Source organism: Daktulosphaira vitifoliae, unplaced genomic scaffold (genome assembly GCF_025091365.1).
Source record: "Daktulosphaira vitifoliae isolate Bord-2020 unplaced genomic scaffold, ASM2509136v1 Scaffold_3, whole genome shotgun sequence".
NCBI lineage: Eukaryota > Metazoa > Arthropoda > Insecta > Hemiptera > Phylloxeridae > Daktulosphaira > Daktulosphaira vitifoliae.
In genome coordinates this window covers 30,000,807-30,017,719 of record NW_026099574.1, presented here as the reverse complement: position 1 = coordinate 30,017,719, position 16,913 = coordinate 30,000,807, and the positions used below count along the sequence as shown (strand labels likewise).

The window sequence follows — 16,913 nt, the reverse complement described above, 5'->3', positions numbered from 1 at the left end:
GTACATTAATCTTAAAAATTATGAAAATAACACACCTGACAGTCTTTGCTGCAATACCATTGATTACCACATCCAGCACATACAAATTGAGCAGGTTTTTGCATGCAACCTTGACATTGGGGAGCACTTGAGGGAGAACCAACATTAGTAGAGTCTTGCCCCTCATCAATAACTAATCTATCAGATGCATCTTCATCATCAACTTGTGTAGACTAAAAATGTTTTACACAATTAATTTAGTTTTTATGGAGTTTTTGATCAATTTTACCTGAACCGGTACTACGTTTGTTTTTTGTTGGAAAGTAGATGACGACATAGATGTACTTTGAACTGGAGTAATAGTAATTTCATTACGTGATTGCTATAATAATGAAACTTATTAAAATTTAAAAAGAGAATAGTATAATTAGGTAGTTAAAAATTGTGAAAAATATTAAAATTTTGAAAATTTATATATTGTATATTATTATCTCATGTAAAATGTGTAAATGGTGATATTTTATTATTTATGTCTATACTAAAATTTAAATTTTATTGAAAACCTTTTAAAAGTATAAAATAAATTTAAATTAACTCATTTTTTTCCCTCAATAAAAATATTATACTAACTTTTCATTATTATTTCATATGTACAAACAATTAAATATTTTGATATTAATTTTATTACCATTAAAAAACTAACAAATGTGTATTAAAAAATGTTCATAGATGTTTTGTACCTTATCTTTTACTTTTGAAATTATCAAATAAAATTAAAAATTGTGTTTTTAATAAAAAAAAAAATTATTGAATTACAGAATTAGATGAAACCACAGTAGCAGTAGGTATTTGCCGTTGTTTACTTCTCATTTGTTTACAACGCTCTGGAGCAGTTAATAGTCTGGCTAATGTAGGAGAGTAAGTAGTTGGATGACTTGGCAGGCTAACTGGCAAGTTTTGATTACCAGCACCTTTGGTTAAAATTCCTAGGGATAAAAGATCATACTATTTAGTTGGGGTCTTCAACAACTTATTATTCAATATTAATATTGTTTAAATCTCACAATATATTATCTTTAAATATTGATATATTATATTACAACATCAATATTATCAATATATTAATATTGATTTATTAATAAATATATGTATTTAGTTTATGAATTAATAAAATTTATTACTTAAATGCATTTTATTTTATTATTAATATTTAATATTTGAAAATAGTTGATAGGATATTTAATAACTACTTTTTGTTAGTTAAGTTAATGCATTTTCATAATTAAAAATAAATAGATCCTTTAATAAAAATCACACATAACAGTACATAGAAACAGTTTTAAATACAGTATTAATTATTAAAAGTCCTAATAACTTTGATTTATGACACAAAAGAAATATAAGACTTCACTCATTTTCTTCATTTAAAAAGTAAGCATTATGTTTTTGTAATTTAATATATCTTATCATATAACAATTTTGAAATATAACATCCTCATCAGACATAATTATTAATAATATGCCGATATCATTGTCATATCGAAATTTTGATATTGTTGAAGACCCTACCATTTATAATACAATTTAATTATTTATCAAAACTAACTTAAAATCTTAAACAAATATTTTTTTAAGGATAGTTTTTCAACAAGATATTGAAAATATTGTATATTAAGTATTAGCATACAATTTAATTTAATTAGGTATGTTTCTTAATAAAAAATAAAGATTAGGTAACCCCCACAATAATTTATGATTTTATATCTTATTAACCAGTGATGTTCCTAGGGTTTTATCTTGGAAATAGATTCTTAAAAAATTTCTTTTCTAACCCCTCTAAAGTATAACTTTACCATATTTTTTATTTTTATCCTGGGTGTCTATCCCCCATAATCTCCTTTATGAAAACACCCATGTTATTAACAAACCATACAAAAATTGTTAATAACTTAATGCAAAAATATGTTTTGTGTATTTTTCTCTTTTTTTAGAATAATTTTTATGAAAGATTTTTAAACTATTATCTTTTTAGTACAATATTTTTTTTAATGGAATCCAGTTATTCAAATATTATAGTATTAAAGATCAAACATTATGTACCTTCCCAAATTTATTCTCAATAAACTTAATATACTATATGAATGTAAATAAAATTATTCTACCTTTATTTTTATTTTTTCTAAAATACACTTAACATATTTTTGGAATAGGCCAAAAGATTAATGATAATATTAAAGAAAATATTCATCAAAATATAAATTTCATATAATAATAAAGTATTAACCCTCCAATATACCATGGAGAAGAGAGCTTTGTTGCTGTNAGCCAAAAGATTAATGATAATATTCATCAAAATATAAATTTCATATAATAATAAAGTATTAACCCTCCAATATACCATGGAGAAGAGAGCTTTGTTGCTGTTGCTGTTGTTGTTGAAAATGCTGTATAGGTTGAGAAACTGGATGTAATGTAACTTCTGGAAATGCAGGAACATCTTTAAAACGATTTAAATCATTATGTTGTTCCATAATATTGTTAGAGATTCCATGAATATGTGATGAATCTAAAAATAATTAATAAATAATTTTGCAATTAGAAATTTTTTATACTACATTTTATAAGAATAAATCAGTATACAACTCACGAGTTTTGTAATTTACATCATTAGGATGATGAATTGAATTAGGGAAACCTAATGGATTTGGATAACGAAGAGGAGATGTTGATGTAGGGACTGAAAAATCATTAGGTACTTTACGACGACCTCTCTTGGGTATTGCAGTTTCTGGATTTTTTGACCTATGATCAGCAATTATTAGTTTAACATCTAATATTGGGCCTTGACGGCCTTCCTTTTGATTATTAGTTATAGGTTTGGGTAGTATTGGTCTTTGTATACGACTTATGCGATTTAGTTTATCAGATAAAATCCATTCATTTGGTTGCATATTAGATGAGTGTGTTGAGCCAACTGATTTTACTATTGGGTTATCTGAGGAAGCCGAGCTGTTTTGTTCATAGCCAATACTTGATGATTTTTCTAATTCAGGATCACGAGTATCAATAATATCGACTATATTCTGAAAATACATTAATTTTTTTAATTTACCGTAACCTTAACAGATTTTATAATATTTAATTATCTTATTAATAATTTAATTCAAATTAAATTAAATATTAAATTATATTATATGTATTCTAAAATATTTGTTATATTCTCTTGTAATAATCATTTAATTATTTTAATTATTTCTTTTAATGTCATTGAAATATAAAAATATATAAATCTACAAAATTTAAAATATATTTAATAAAGAATATAAACTGTATTGTCATCTTCAATACTACAATGTATTGTAACCCCATTTTATAAAAAAACGACCCTTATCATTTTTTTTTTTACCAAATATTAAAAACTAATGATTAAATAACTCTGACTAAAAGTATATAAATTAAGAATTCAAAGGTATAGTTTAGTAGTGCTCAGGAAAAACTATTCAAAATTTGAAAGAATGAATTTATGTCATACAGGACAAAAAAGTTTGAAGTCTAAATTAGTGAAAAAATATAAGTCATACGATGACTATATCACGCAATATTAGAACCACTTTATAATTTAAATAATTTTACTAATAAAACCAAATGATTTTTTGATTCATATATAGTATAAACTCATTTATACAATTTACTAGGATAGTTCCAAAATACCATCAAATTATACAATAGATATTACACAGTTACATCAAAATATCTTGAGATTAATTTTCATCTTTTAATTTTACTATATACCTTTTCATTTAAAATATGCTCTGGTTGACTCAAATTGATTTGAAACATCTCAGGTAAATTCCAGTCTTTACTATTATCAGTTTTAGTAGCATCAATTTCTTTAATTTTTATCATCAGTCTTTCTATAATTTCTTCCTTGAGTTTTTGTAATCTAATGAGTGTTACCAGCTCATCTCGTTTATTTTGAGCTATTTCAGTGATAACTTTAATTTCATTTTGTATTTTCTCAACATTTCTAGTTAATTCTGTTTCACTTTTTCCACTTGACTGTACAATATTTTTTATCAACCTTTCTCTAGTATCATCCTTTAATAAAGATATATCATCGTCACAACGTAACTTTTTGGTTTTTGGTAAATCATTATCACTACTAGCTCCACTTAGTGCACTTAGTTCATCATGACTAGCTGCAGACCTTTTCCTAGCAATAATTGGTTCTTCAGTCTAAAAAAAAAATTCATAATCAATAACATGTATTTTTCATAAAATTTTATTTACATACTTGTTTAGGAGAAGGTGTTTCAATACTAACTTCACTACATATATCTTCTTCAGCATTGCATTTTTTTTCAAACTCTTCTTCTTCAGCTATTTTTAGTATATCTGCTGATTTAATATATTTATCATCTTCATCCGGTAATATCTCATTCATTTTTTCATTGGTATTTGAATCATTGGATTTGATTTCATTTAAAACATTTAATTCCCCGTTAGTTAAATTTACAGGTTTAACTAGATCGCTATGATTTTGTTCTTTGATATTGTCTTGGTCTGATATATCTACATCCTGACTCACTGGTTCTTTAGAATTGATCTCAATATCATCAACTTCCATAGCTTCATTAAATTCATTGTCTTTGCTAAGTGTACAAGAATTTTCTGTAACTTTATTATCTACTTCAGCAATGTCCTCTTTATTTTCTTCATTTTTTTCAATTACTGGCTCCTCTACATTAATTTTCTCAAGTAATTTTTCTTCTAAATCATCTTCTATAGTTTTTGTCTTTTTTGAATCATTGTTTTCATCTATTAGCTCAGAAGAATTATTTTTTTCCAGCATTTGTTCCTCTGGGTCATCTTTAATTAAATGTTCAAGCTCTAGATTATCACTAACTTCTTCACTATTTTCTGTTTTTTTTTCCAATAGCATAATTTTATCTGGTTCAGTTTCTGATGTTTCTTTTTCTGACTGAACTTCAGGACTACATATATTATCCAATTTTTCATCACTTACAGGCTCATCATTAATTAAAATTTGTCTGTCATTTTGATTTTTAATTTTCGCATCTTCTTCTATATTTTGTTCTATAGAATCAGATAGCTCATTTGTTTTTTCTTTATATTTTTCATTTGATATTCCATTTAATTTTTGGTGATTTTCACCATTAGTATTAACATTGTTTTTTGAATCTGATTTATTATGAGAGTGATTAATGTCAACAGACATTTCGCTGCTTGCACATTCATCAGCTGGAATTGGCATTCGACTTATTTGCATTTCGTTTTCTAATAATGAGAAACTGAAAAAATACATACATAGATGTGTTTAGTCTTTTAATATATATCACAATGCAGTTAATTAGACAATTTTAGGTTAGATCCCTCTAAAGTATGAATGGAAATTAACTTAAAAAGATTAAATTCTATTAGAAAGGACATATTTAAAAATAATTGTTCTTTTAAATAACTATAGTAAATAATTTATATTTTTAAAAAAAAAAAAATTATAATTTTTATAATTATAGATTTTTTCTGGGTACACTATGATTTTTTTAATACTAATAAAATCTAAATTATTAAAAAAAATTAGAATAACAACAAAGGAGTAAAACACTTGAAGTTATATTGAGCGAGAAATAAATTTATTGGTGACAACAATAGGTTTAAACAAATATTAGTCATTATGACAACTTTAAATACCTCTTAAAGCTTACTAAAATATAAATTTAAAATGAAAATTCTTAGCTAAATTATCACAACAATAATTGAGTTTACAAGATATAAATAAAAATAATATTAAGAAAAGTTATACAGCTCTTATCATAAAATGAATATTAATGAAGAACTATAATTTGGTTGCAGTACATTTGAAACATTGACAAATGATATACATACTCACAAGGGGTATAAAAATAAATTTTATTATATAACAACATTGGGGTAATGTTCATTCAATTAGAAAACTCTTAAGCAACCAATAGTAATGGTTAGAATAATCTAAAATCTTGAAAAAAATATGTATTAAACAGCCACTGTCATAGAAATTTAACATTAACAATTCAATCTCAAGTTAATGCGAAACTAAGTGTTATCATGGCACACTTATAGCTCTTAATGGGGATTGAAAGTTTCAATACATACCTAAAGTAGATATTATTATCATACTAAAGAACTGGTATGGAACGCAACTTTTGATGAGACAGCTAGAGCTTGAGTTTAGTAGATAATATTTCTGATGATCCAATTGAATTTAATACTCAGATATGCATACAACAGTTGGGCACACAGTTCGTTTACCTCTGCAGTTGCGGCGTATCTCGGTGGTGGCAAGGCGGTATGCGCGTTTTGTGACTTGTGTCCTACTTACACTACTACTAACACTACAACAGTTAGTCTACACGACTCCTCCACCGCCGTCGTCTCTGGACGCTGCTAGTATCGTCGTCACGGCCGCACTCACATACACCAACACCAATATAACACACGAAAACAACGAGAGACACACACACTAATTATCATATTTTCAGAATGAAGCAAGTTCAATTCGACAGTTAAAACGGCACACGCACAACGGAAGTGAACGCGTGGATACGTTGCGTTACCGAACCATCTAAACGGCTTTATCTCACGAGTACTCACCGAATGGCAACCGAACAACTGACGCTATCATCGGATAACAAAAACAACAATAATAATATCGTAGAGATAAGAACTAGTGGTAGGGATAGAGGGGAACAGAATGAGTCAACAACTTGACCGTGAATGTTAAGAATTATTTCTACTGCGAGAACGTGAAACGACACCCAAAGTTTATGTGAAACTCTGATGAGCCCTACGCGACCGAAGTGGACACGACGACAAAAACGTTGTGATTGGTCCGAGTTGTGGAATCGCGTATATGGTTCAGTGTCGAAATCGTAGGGACGATGGGGACTTCGGCAGCTACGGCGACGGTGGTCGACGTGCGGAACGGCTCAAGGCTACCGGTCGCCACCACTGCCGCCGGTCTAAGAGCAGGACTGCTAACATAACGGCCCATAAATACCGGGCAATCGACTCAATAAAACCGTGTCACTGTTCGATAAAATTACTGAAATGAGTATTGTGGTTTTTTTTTTGAAATCCTTTAAATTGTCATTTTAATTTTAATCTCTTCCGCACGATGAACTGTTGTGATCCTAATATTTTGGCGAATCTATAATAATATCCAGGTTTATTACCTGTTATTATTTAATTTGTATTTTAATGATCGTTGTTTTTTACATACGTAACATGGTATTAATATATTTGAAGGTTGACCTTTGCGCTATTTTGTACATATATACGCAATACACCAAAGAAAGCACATTAACGATAATAAACTCGTGTATTAGATAATAGGATATATCTATTATAGGAGGGGACTCTTGAATATTATTCGGACTTAATACTGTTAATCTACATAGCGAGTACTGCATTAACGGTGTCTCCTGCATTCACACAAATTTGACTAAAGGATGCATATTTTTAATTAAAAAATTAATATTCCTATTTTCTATTACACAGCTTCCCTCTAAAGCGCACTATATTCTCACGCAAAATATTATAATAATAAAATCAATTTTAACCATTAAAAAAATGTATATAATTCTAAACGGCTTATATATTTAATACATCAATAACTATTTCGTAAAATGTACCCTAATAATGAGAGTTATTTGAAAAGAAACTTAATTTTTTGACGATCGAAGCAAATTACTATTTGTGTATATATTATGCATAAAATGTATAATGTATGCATTCACATATTTTATAAATATATGTATGTACAAGTATGTTTGTCGAGTATGGACAAGGCCCAAGGGCAAAGCAAGGACATTGTCGGGACCGGGTCGCGCGCACATTTTTACCCAACATCGTATTGATGAGCATAGTATGGCAACAGCAGCAGCTGGCTATTAAGTGGCCTTGGAACTGATGCGGCGGCCACGGTGGACAAATATTTATACACATTGCACAGAATGGAGGTTGCACACTCAACACACGTTCGCCTATAAAAATATCACTCATTCGCGGCCAGTGATTTTCAAAAGATATCGACCCTCAGGTGGTAGTCTATTTATAGTTTTCTAGGGATCATCGTTTTTAGTAAATGGCGCACATACGTTTGACTTTAACAAGTCAAACGTACACTTCGCGCGAAAGCGTAAGATTCGAAGGACAGTGTGACTGGGGGGCGCAGGAGGCCTTCGTATTCATTCCCTTTCTTAAGTTAGAACTACTAAAACTTTTACTTACTCTTATCAAAGAAATCATCGACTAATCCTCTCATTGTGGTAACCTCGTTGTGTGATAACATCACGTTCCCGTATACGTAGTCCGTATAATATTTAAGCCTCTCCAAAAATTTAGAAAATTACATTATATTTCTATGTTATTAGGTATGACATATTTTTGTTTCAATACTTAGCACAGAAAGTATTTATTTATACTTATGTTTGTATATTTCCTAAGAGCTTTTTTAAAAAATAATTTTATTTTCGTCTATGAACCGATCTCGATTTTTATAAACTTGTGACAAATTAAAACAAATATCTCAAAATAATGATAATTACTATAACAAAATAACTAAAATAATAACGTGAGAAAAAATATTTGAAACGAGTTAAATATTCAAAAGCAAATTTGATGTCAAAAAAAATATTAAACAATATTTACATTGATATACGTAATTCACTATAAATAGTCATTGAAATTATAAGTTACATAACAAAGGGAGAGATCCAAGTAGCGCTTTTAAAATATGAAAAATAGAGTGTGCAAAATCAATTAATAACTTAGTGAATACATACGAAATTAAAAATGTCCAAATAGTTTATAAATTTATTTGTACGCAAACGTATAAAAGCATTAAACTTTGATGAAATAATCGTAAAATGTTTAATTTAAAAAAAATGATTATCAGTTCAAAATTCATATCATGAAGTAAAGCCTAACGCCAGTTCCGAAACGGTTATATCGGTTGGTGTAGCAAAAAAAGTTTAAAATCTACTTTGATTGCTTGGGATAATAGTCATACTATTTTTTATGAGATTAATTTAAATAAGATTTCAAAAATTTATAGCAGTCTTAATGCTTGATTTTCGAAGAGCTGAAAAATGTATGTATAGATACAAAAAGTTAGTATATTATTAAGTTTAAAAATATTTATGGCGTAAAATATATTCATCACATCTAAATGTAAAATTAAAAACATATGTATAAACATTTGAAGAAAATACGTTTTTGTTACTTTTTTCTCATATCATATTTATTTAAACGTTCAAAATACAAACAAGTATTTTGACACAAGTTTTTTTTTTTTTTTTGCAAAAGTGTTATCTCATTACTTATAAACAACAGAGTAACATTGGTCTTTATTGTTTGTTATTGTACTGTAGTCTTGAAAATTATTACGGTATTAATTATGAACAAAGAAAGTGACTCACTATATAGTACAACTTAAAAATAAAATAAATAATTTTTGTGATGTACAGTTATGGTGTATTTACGGGGGTACAGATTCCCCATGGACATAAAATCATAGAAGTGGGGAATTTTGAAAGGGTGAATCTTTCCACTAATCTACGTTCTAAAAGCTACCTGATCTCCCACATACAAATTAACTAAATACGCAACTGGAGTACGGATAAAAAATGCTTCATGCATAACTATTGCAAGAAGGTATCTAGTTAAGACATTCTATGTCTTGAACAATAGTTTACAATTAAAATACAGTTATCTAGCATAAATAGTAGGAATATTTTGAAACGTTGTATAAAAATGCATTTTGATTAATAGCAAATAAAAAAATTCTTCTCTTCCAAAAAAAAAAAAAAAAAAATTTGAATTCTTGCTTTTAATTTTATTTAAGTATGAGTTTAGTCTTTAAAATTTTCAGTGATATTTAACAATAAATATTTTTAATAGGGTTGAAATATTAACTGTTTAATCCGGAAAAACTTATTCAGAGAAAACTTGCTATGTTGGTCGTAATAAGCCAACATTTTATTATCAAAATTACAAAAAAATTCATTAAATTATTTATTCTAGTAAAGTTCCTTCCGTTTAAAAATGCTGAGTATAACACTATTATCATATGTACCACATATTATACTATATGTATTGATTTTAAATACTGACTGTTGTTAAGATACACTTCATATCATCAAAATCAGTATTTATACAAAAAATTAAGCAATTAAAAAATTAGCATAATTTTTTAAATGTCTACAAAATCATAATATTTTACATATATTTTAATATTTTATTATATAATTTAAAAACAAGTTCATTGATATTTATATTTTTATTTATCAAATAATAATAATAAATATTTATGAAAAAAAGGTATATTTTATGAATAAATATATTCCAACTTTTTCTATCGCTACCTAAGTAAATATTATTAATTCTTTTTACTACCCCTTCAAAATCGTAATTTCTGAATTATATTCTACACGCCATTTTCAACGTTTACAATTAAGATACTTATAATTCTGATTTTATCCACTAAAAATATTTTTTTAAAAATTTTAACAATCAGAGACACCCGGAGTAGACGATCCAGGAGGTGCAGCCATTGCAATTCTCTGGGATTTTCCATGTTACTAAAAAAAAACTAATACAATCCTCAATACGAAATCTTTTAATTTGAGTTTTTTTTTTATGTAAAATTAGTTCTGTAGCAACTGTTACTCATAGAAACTTAAAAGTCAGAAGTATTATTTGGGGTAAAGAAGTCGGTCTTGTAAGTTTTATGCATAGGGGAGGTAAAATGTATTGTCTGTTTATTTCTAGGCTCATTAAATTAGTGAATAATATTGATAATAAATAAATGCTCTAGTAAAGGAGATATTATGTAATAGGTTATTGATTGATATTAAACTGTAATTACTGGTATAGTAGACGCATACATAAATTTTTTGTTCGGGGTGGGGTTGGACAATTTTTAATTTAAATAAAAATGTATAATTAATTTTTTATTGTCATGATCTTTTTTTTTTGGTCCCTCTTAAGTATTACATAAATAAATACCATTTAAGTAAAAAGTTGGTTTGTCGTGCGATGAATTTCGAGAGGGTAAACTAGCCCATGTGGTATGGGAAATTGCTTCTAATTGCTTAAACTATTGACAATCATTTTTGCTCTCATCAGGAAACGTTTCTGAGGTCGTCCCAGCTAATAATTATTATTTTAAGGATGTTCAATTTTAAGTTCTCATACATATTCAAAATGAATACACGATTATAACTATTTTTCAGAGTTCAAACATTTAAGATTTGGGTTCGCTGAGTATCGAAGCTATTAAATTGTAGTCAGATATTTTAGACAAATGATCATAGTTTGAAAAATGATTTATTTCTATTGGCATGCGGAAATAAAAAACGATAAAAAATTATCTTTGGTCTCTGACAATTTTGGATATTATTACTTTTTCCTTGAAATCTTCGGGTATAATTGCGTTTTTATTAAAATACTAGACGATAGCTGAACCCATTTGAGTATACGACTTTCATACGACTTTGAGTAAGAATTTTCTTAATCAAAAACGTATAAATTACGAAGATCCAAAGTAACGAAATTAGGCAGAATCTAAAAGTTAAAAATTGTTTAATCCTTTATACGAATAAATGTACATTTCAAGGCATTTTAGCGTTTTTTTTATAGTTAGTTTAAACAACGTAAGGGTCATAGGACACTAGTGAAAAATTGTTTCGTTATAATATTCGACACATTATATAGGTGAAGTCCAATGTGCACCTAATAAAACGATCAGAGTCGCCGTCCTATTGGTCGATTCCAAGGTCTCAAAGTCAAAAGGTTCTGCCTGTAGCCGAGTTACATGTGTTGTGCGCGATTGAACACTACAAAAGAAAATTTACTTGCGCGGAAACGATTACGAAATGCCAAAAGACGACGCTTTGGGTATGGCCTTCGTCGAGTAACCTCGAAAATGATTATTTTAGCTCGGCCAGTGTCATGTAGTGCGTTTTTACTATGCAACTTTCAATAAAATGCATTGTGTCAAACGATATCATTTATTAAACTCGGTGTACACGCGGCACGGTGATAAGTGTCTACAAATACTTCAACTGCGCGTTCGAATTTAGGTAATGGGCCAAAAACAAATTAATTGAAAACAGGAGCCTATTTCCAACAATGACGATAACAATTAAATATAACCGTGTTTTTCACCCGTATCGTAATGTACAGTGCGAATTAAAAAAGTGAATTTATAAACGATCGCAATAATACCAATATAATAGTTGTCAAACGGAACACTTACACATTATTGTGTCAAATTTACATGTGATGTTTACAAATACAGTAAACATATTCGAAAATCATTCATAACTTGTACGGAAATATTTAATAGAAGTGTTTAATAGCAGCGCTTAACAAAAGCTTGTAAGATTATAGACTTTCTAAATTTAATTAAGTTTTCAATCAAAATGTATAACATGTCGTTTTCGCGACGAGACCACTACTCTTATGAATTATTACTTAAAAATGAATTACATAAAATTTTTTAATAACACTGCTGAAAACAATGTTTCTAATTATTTTTATTGATAACAAAACGGATATTATTTATTATAATTTATGACACTGTGAAATACTTTGTACTGCTATAAAGATAAAATATAATAAAAGCATTAAGTAGTGCAAAATAATTTATTCGTATCTAATAATATCTATTATTAAGATTTATCACCATATTTTTAAAAAATGTATCATTTATACATTTTTTTTAGGAAAAGCTAATCGTAATTAATTGTTTCGAAAATTATTTCTGCACGGGTATGACAACATTACCTTTTTTATTTAATTGTAAAAACATTTATGAGACATAATTGTAATGTTGATTTCTATTCTCGAATCTTCCCATTACATCATAATCTCTGTAAACTTTGAGTTGTATAATTTTTTATTCGCATACAATTTAGGCAATATCATTTTACGTTCTTCGATTTGCATTCGTATTGTACACTTAATATATTATATCAATTTTTTTTAGCGATTATTTTCTTTAACTTTTACTTATGGAAGATTTTTAATGAATTTATTTATTTGTACGTTTCACACTTACATTAATATATAATTAATATTTGACGTAGTTCAAATTTACAAGTCGAGTGAATTTATTTCTATTTAAACTAAAAATGCAGAGATATGACTGTGACCTATTATTTATGTGAACATATTATCACGTTTTTTTGGATGCATTCTAACGTAATGTTGTCACATGTTTTCGTAAACTTCTGACTCTACAGTACTTCTAAATCTATAGTTTTTTTTACGTTATGTATTTCATACACAAGAAATAATTGTCAAATGAGGTCGGTAAAATCAGTTATGAACAAATAGTGTCAAAAACAAAATAAGATAATAAAATGATAACAAATTAAATGGACTAGAGTATCCCAATATATATGTTTCTTATGCTCGTAATAAACAAATAGAACACTCCTTTAAAATACTTAATAGTAAACCGCAATAAGTTAGTACTTAGATTGTATGAAAGAATAATTTGTCAATAAAGTGATTTTTATAATCTGGAGATTTAGTTTTCGATTGAAATTTCAATAACAAATGCAACTTTTAACATTGAAAATTTTATCAAGTTTTATTTAATTAAACCAGCACACAGAAACAAAATATAACGATTTTATTAACACAATAGACAGTAATTTTTTTTTTATGTTCCTATAAGCTCTCATATTTAAGTTGAATTTAGTTTATTAAATCATTGTTTATCTTTTAGTAATGTAATCCCTAACTTTGATACTTTCATGATAATATAATGCAATTAAAATATCAACTCTTAAATATTGTCATTTTTTAATGATTACTTACTTTTTATAAACATTTTTGTTAAATTTCGTTTATAATTGTAAATTAATTTCAATTTTCCGTTAATTTTATAAAATAATAGTAGCAATGACCTAAAACGTTCCCTCGTACTTTTGAATACTGATACCATTTTAATTTTCCATATATCTTACCTAAAAGTGCCTATTAGTTAAAAAACAAAGGCACTTTCAGTACATTTTTTCTTATGCGAAACTTGATACAATTGTACCATATAGTGGTATTCTTATTTCTATAAATTTATAGAATTGATTTTATTTTTATTCTTAGAAATGTAATTTTTTAAATGTATTGAACAAACATAAAACTTCCCGTAGTTAATAATCGAAAATAAGACTGGAGATAAACTGGATAATATTATTTGTTCAGACATATATTACTAAGGGAAATTGGTACTTAACACTTTCAGTGGTGCAATGTAACCCAAGTACTAGTTACACACTAGTTGCACGATATCAATAGTGTAATATTAAATTGAAAACATATTTTTTTGATGAATAACTACCTGTTTTTTTTTGCTATTTTATCATGGTTGTCTGTTGCTGTATTCATTGTTGTTGACACAACATTTTCTTCGATTGTCTGAGGCTGCACCGAATGAATAATTTTGCTTTTGGTAACAGGCACTGCGTGTCCAGCATTTCGACTTTCACGGAGTAACAAATCTAATGAGTTGCCAATTCTTCGCACACAAGTTTCTCCATTTGAACTTTTTATGGTCGATGATGTGTTTGTGGTAGCAGTTACTTCGGCAGTGGTTTGCTGTTTTTCATTGAGCATATATTCCCGTATTTTATCCTTAATGAGTGATGTTACACAAACACCGCCATCTCCAATTGCTAGTTCACTAAGTCTTAACCATCCTGGTTCCGCTGACTCGGACATAGCTTTAAAAATATGAACATTTTAATATTTTATGAAATATATATATGTATATTAATATAATTTATATTATATGCATGTAAATTTATACATTACTTTTTAATTTATTATACTTCATTAGAACTGAAGTATTAGCATGATTTTACACATAAATTTATATTGGATAAAAAGTACGAATGGGCTAACATTTTAATAATTTACATATTTAGTAAAACAAAAAAGTATATTTATTTAAAGTACTAAACGATAGTTATATTTTTTATATATAAATTGATTGGTATGTTTGTGCGAAATTCAAGGGTATAATATAGACATAAAATATTTATAAGATATCATTTTTTTTATTATTATTATTATTGAGAGTGATACATTAATCACCTAATCATTCAAGTTTTAAACTTAACGCATTTACTTACACATTTCTATTTAATAATACTTTTTAACGAATTAGTAAAACTTCTGATGGTAATAAAAAAACTAATTCCAGATTTGAAATTAAATTGTAAAATTTGATTTAGGTCTATTTATTTTCATTCCAAACGACTAGTTTATTCATTTCAATCTTGCGAATTAATTTTATTAATATAAGCGTAGAACATTAAATATTGAATTATAAGGAAATTTACTTCAGATTTAATGTTTAACGTGTGCAAATTGTTAAAACTATATTTTAAATAGTTGTACAGTTATAATATTTACTGAAATACTAAATTAACTTAACGACTGTGAAATAAATACCGAGTTTCTAAAAAAAATGAGTGTTCACTGTTATCAACAAACGTGTTATCAACTTTTCTACCCGAAACATGGAGCGTTGAGACATTCATTGGGGTCATGGGTAGTACACATCAACACACATTGAATGGACATTGTAAAATACAAATATTGTGCAACATCAAAATAATTAGTAACCATAATTTACGGTCAATGATCACTATCGTTGTATTAATCCTGTTTAATGTATATATTTTAAAAAGGTTACGAATCATGTAAAGATTACTACTTACCCTTAATAATAAAAAACCGTGTGCACGTAACTGGAGAAAAACTTTTGCTTTACCAATAAAACGAACGACGGTAGCCAATAGCGATCAACTGGATAAAAAGCGGATCGAATACAGAAGAGCAACGTAACGCACGTCTCTGCTGATAGATGTCTGGTGACCAGCGACGCTTGTGGAGCTGGGCACGACCCCACAAGTACATCTTTCACCCTTTATACGCTTTCGGGCGAGGATAGTGTTCACCACCGAAGGGACACACTGTCAAGGACGGCAGTTTTGGCCAATGGCGAACAGTTGTCGACGCGCTTGTTTTGTATAACCTTGCCGCGATCGATTGAGTTAGACAACGTGATGAGAGCGCACCACCGCTGTCTATATTCCGTACCGAGTTGTTAGCAAATACACCAGTAGATATCGCCATTGGTCACAATCGTATCAAAATATTCTCATAATTGAACGGTTTATGAAATGAATCGTAAAACCATTATTTGAAAAGAAATATTCTCTGTAAAATAACCTATTTATAATATTATATGAATGTTGGTAGGTATCAGTGGCAGTATAATGGCAGATGACAGGGGGATTTACCCCTTCATTAATATACCCTATTTGACACTTTTGCATAATTTTGATCACATTGGAAACTTAATAAGAAGGAAGCCGTTTATACATTAGTCCACAATAAAATCCTGATAAAGTTTATACAAATAAAAAAATTCTGAGATATAAGATTTCATCGCCTACGAATTTTTTTATCAAAAAGGTTTTTCATTTTTTCGGGAGCAAAATCATTTAACAGCCGTTAGTAGGTATTTCTATTAAACCAATGACTATACAAAGTTAAAAATAAAATTTTATACAATTTATAAGAATATTTAGTGTGGAAAATATAATGAGTCATAATATTAACGATTAGTCTACTAAATGTTCTAAAAAACATTAAAAGATGTCCGTAAAAACTTATAAAATTGATTTATAATAATGGTTTAAAACAAAAAAATTATTTTGATTTTTTGTATGCATCGATTTATTTTTGTATTGAAAATATTATTAGTAGTTCAAAAACGATTTTTAATTTTAAAAATAACTTGTTTTAAACCAATATTTTAATTAGCGTGGTTAGAACAAAATATTTGGGTTGTC

General features: G+C 27.7%; 1 protein-coding gene across 2 annotated transcripts in view; it reads right to left on the bottom strand.

Moving 5' to 3' along the window:
- Positions 1–15,981, bottom strand: part of LOC126902945 (putative leucine-rich repeat-containing protein DDB_G0290503) — a 46,967-nt gene extending 30,986 nt beyond the window's left edge. Inside the window, exons 1-9 of one of the 2 annotated variants that reach the window (XM_050680739.1) lie at positions 15,774–15,981; positions 14,390–14,771; positions 4,274–5,291; positions 3,772–4,215; positions 2,627–3,062; positions 2,366–2,545; positions 796–965; positions 269–361; positions 36–212 (exon numbers count right to left, since the gene is read on the bottom strand). In XM_050680739.1, the coding sequence (XP_050536696.1) occupies positions 36–212; positions 269–361; positions 796–965; positions 2,366–2,545; positions 2,627–3,062; positions 3,772–4,215; positions 4,274–5,291; positions 14,390–14,769 (2,898 nt within the window). In that variant the 5' untranslated portion in view covers positions 14,770–14,771; positions 15,774–15,981. The remainder of the gene's footprint in view (positions 1–35; positions 213–268; positions 362–795; positions 966–2,365; positions 2,546–2,626; positions 3,063–3,771; positions 4,216–4,273; positions 5,292–14,389; positions 14,772–15,773) is intronic. The other variant, XM_050680740.1, reaches the window with a different exon arrangement.
- Between the last annotated feature and the right edge of the window lie 932 nt (positions 15,982–16,913).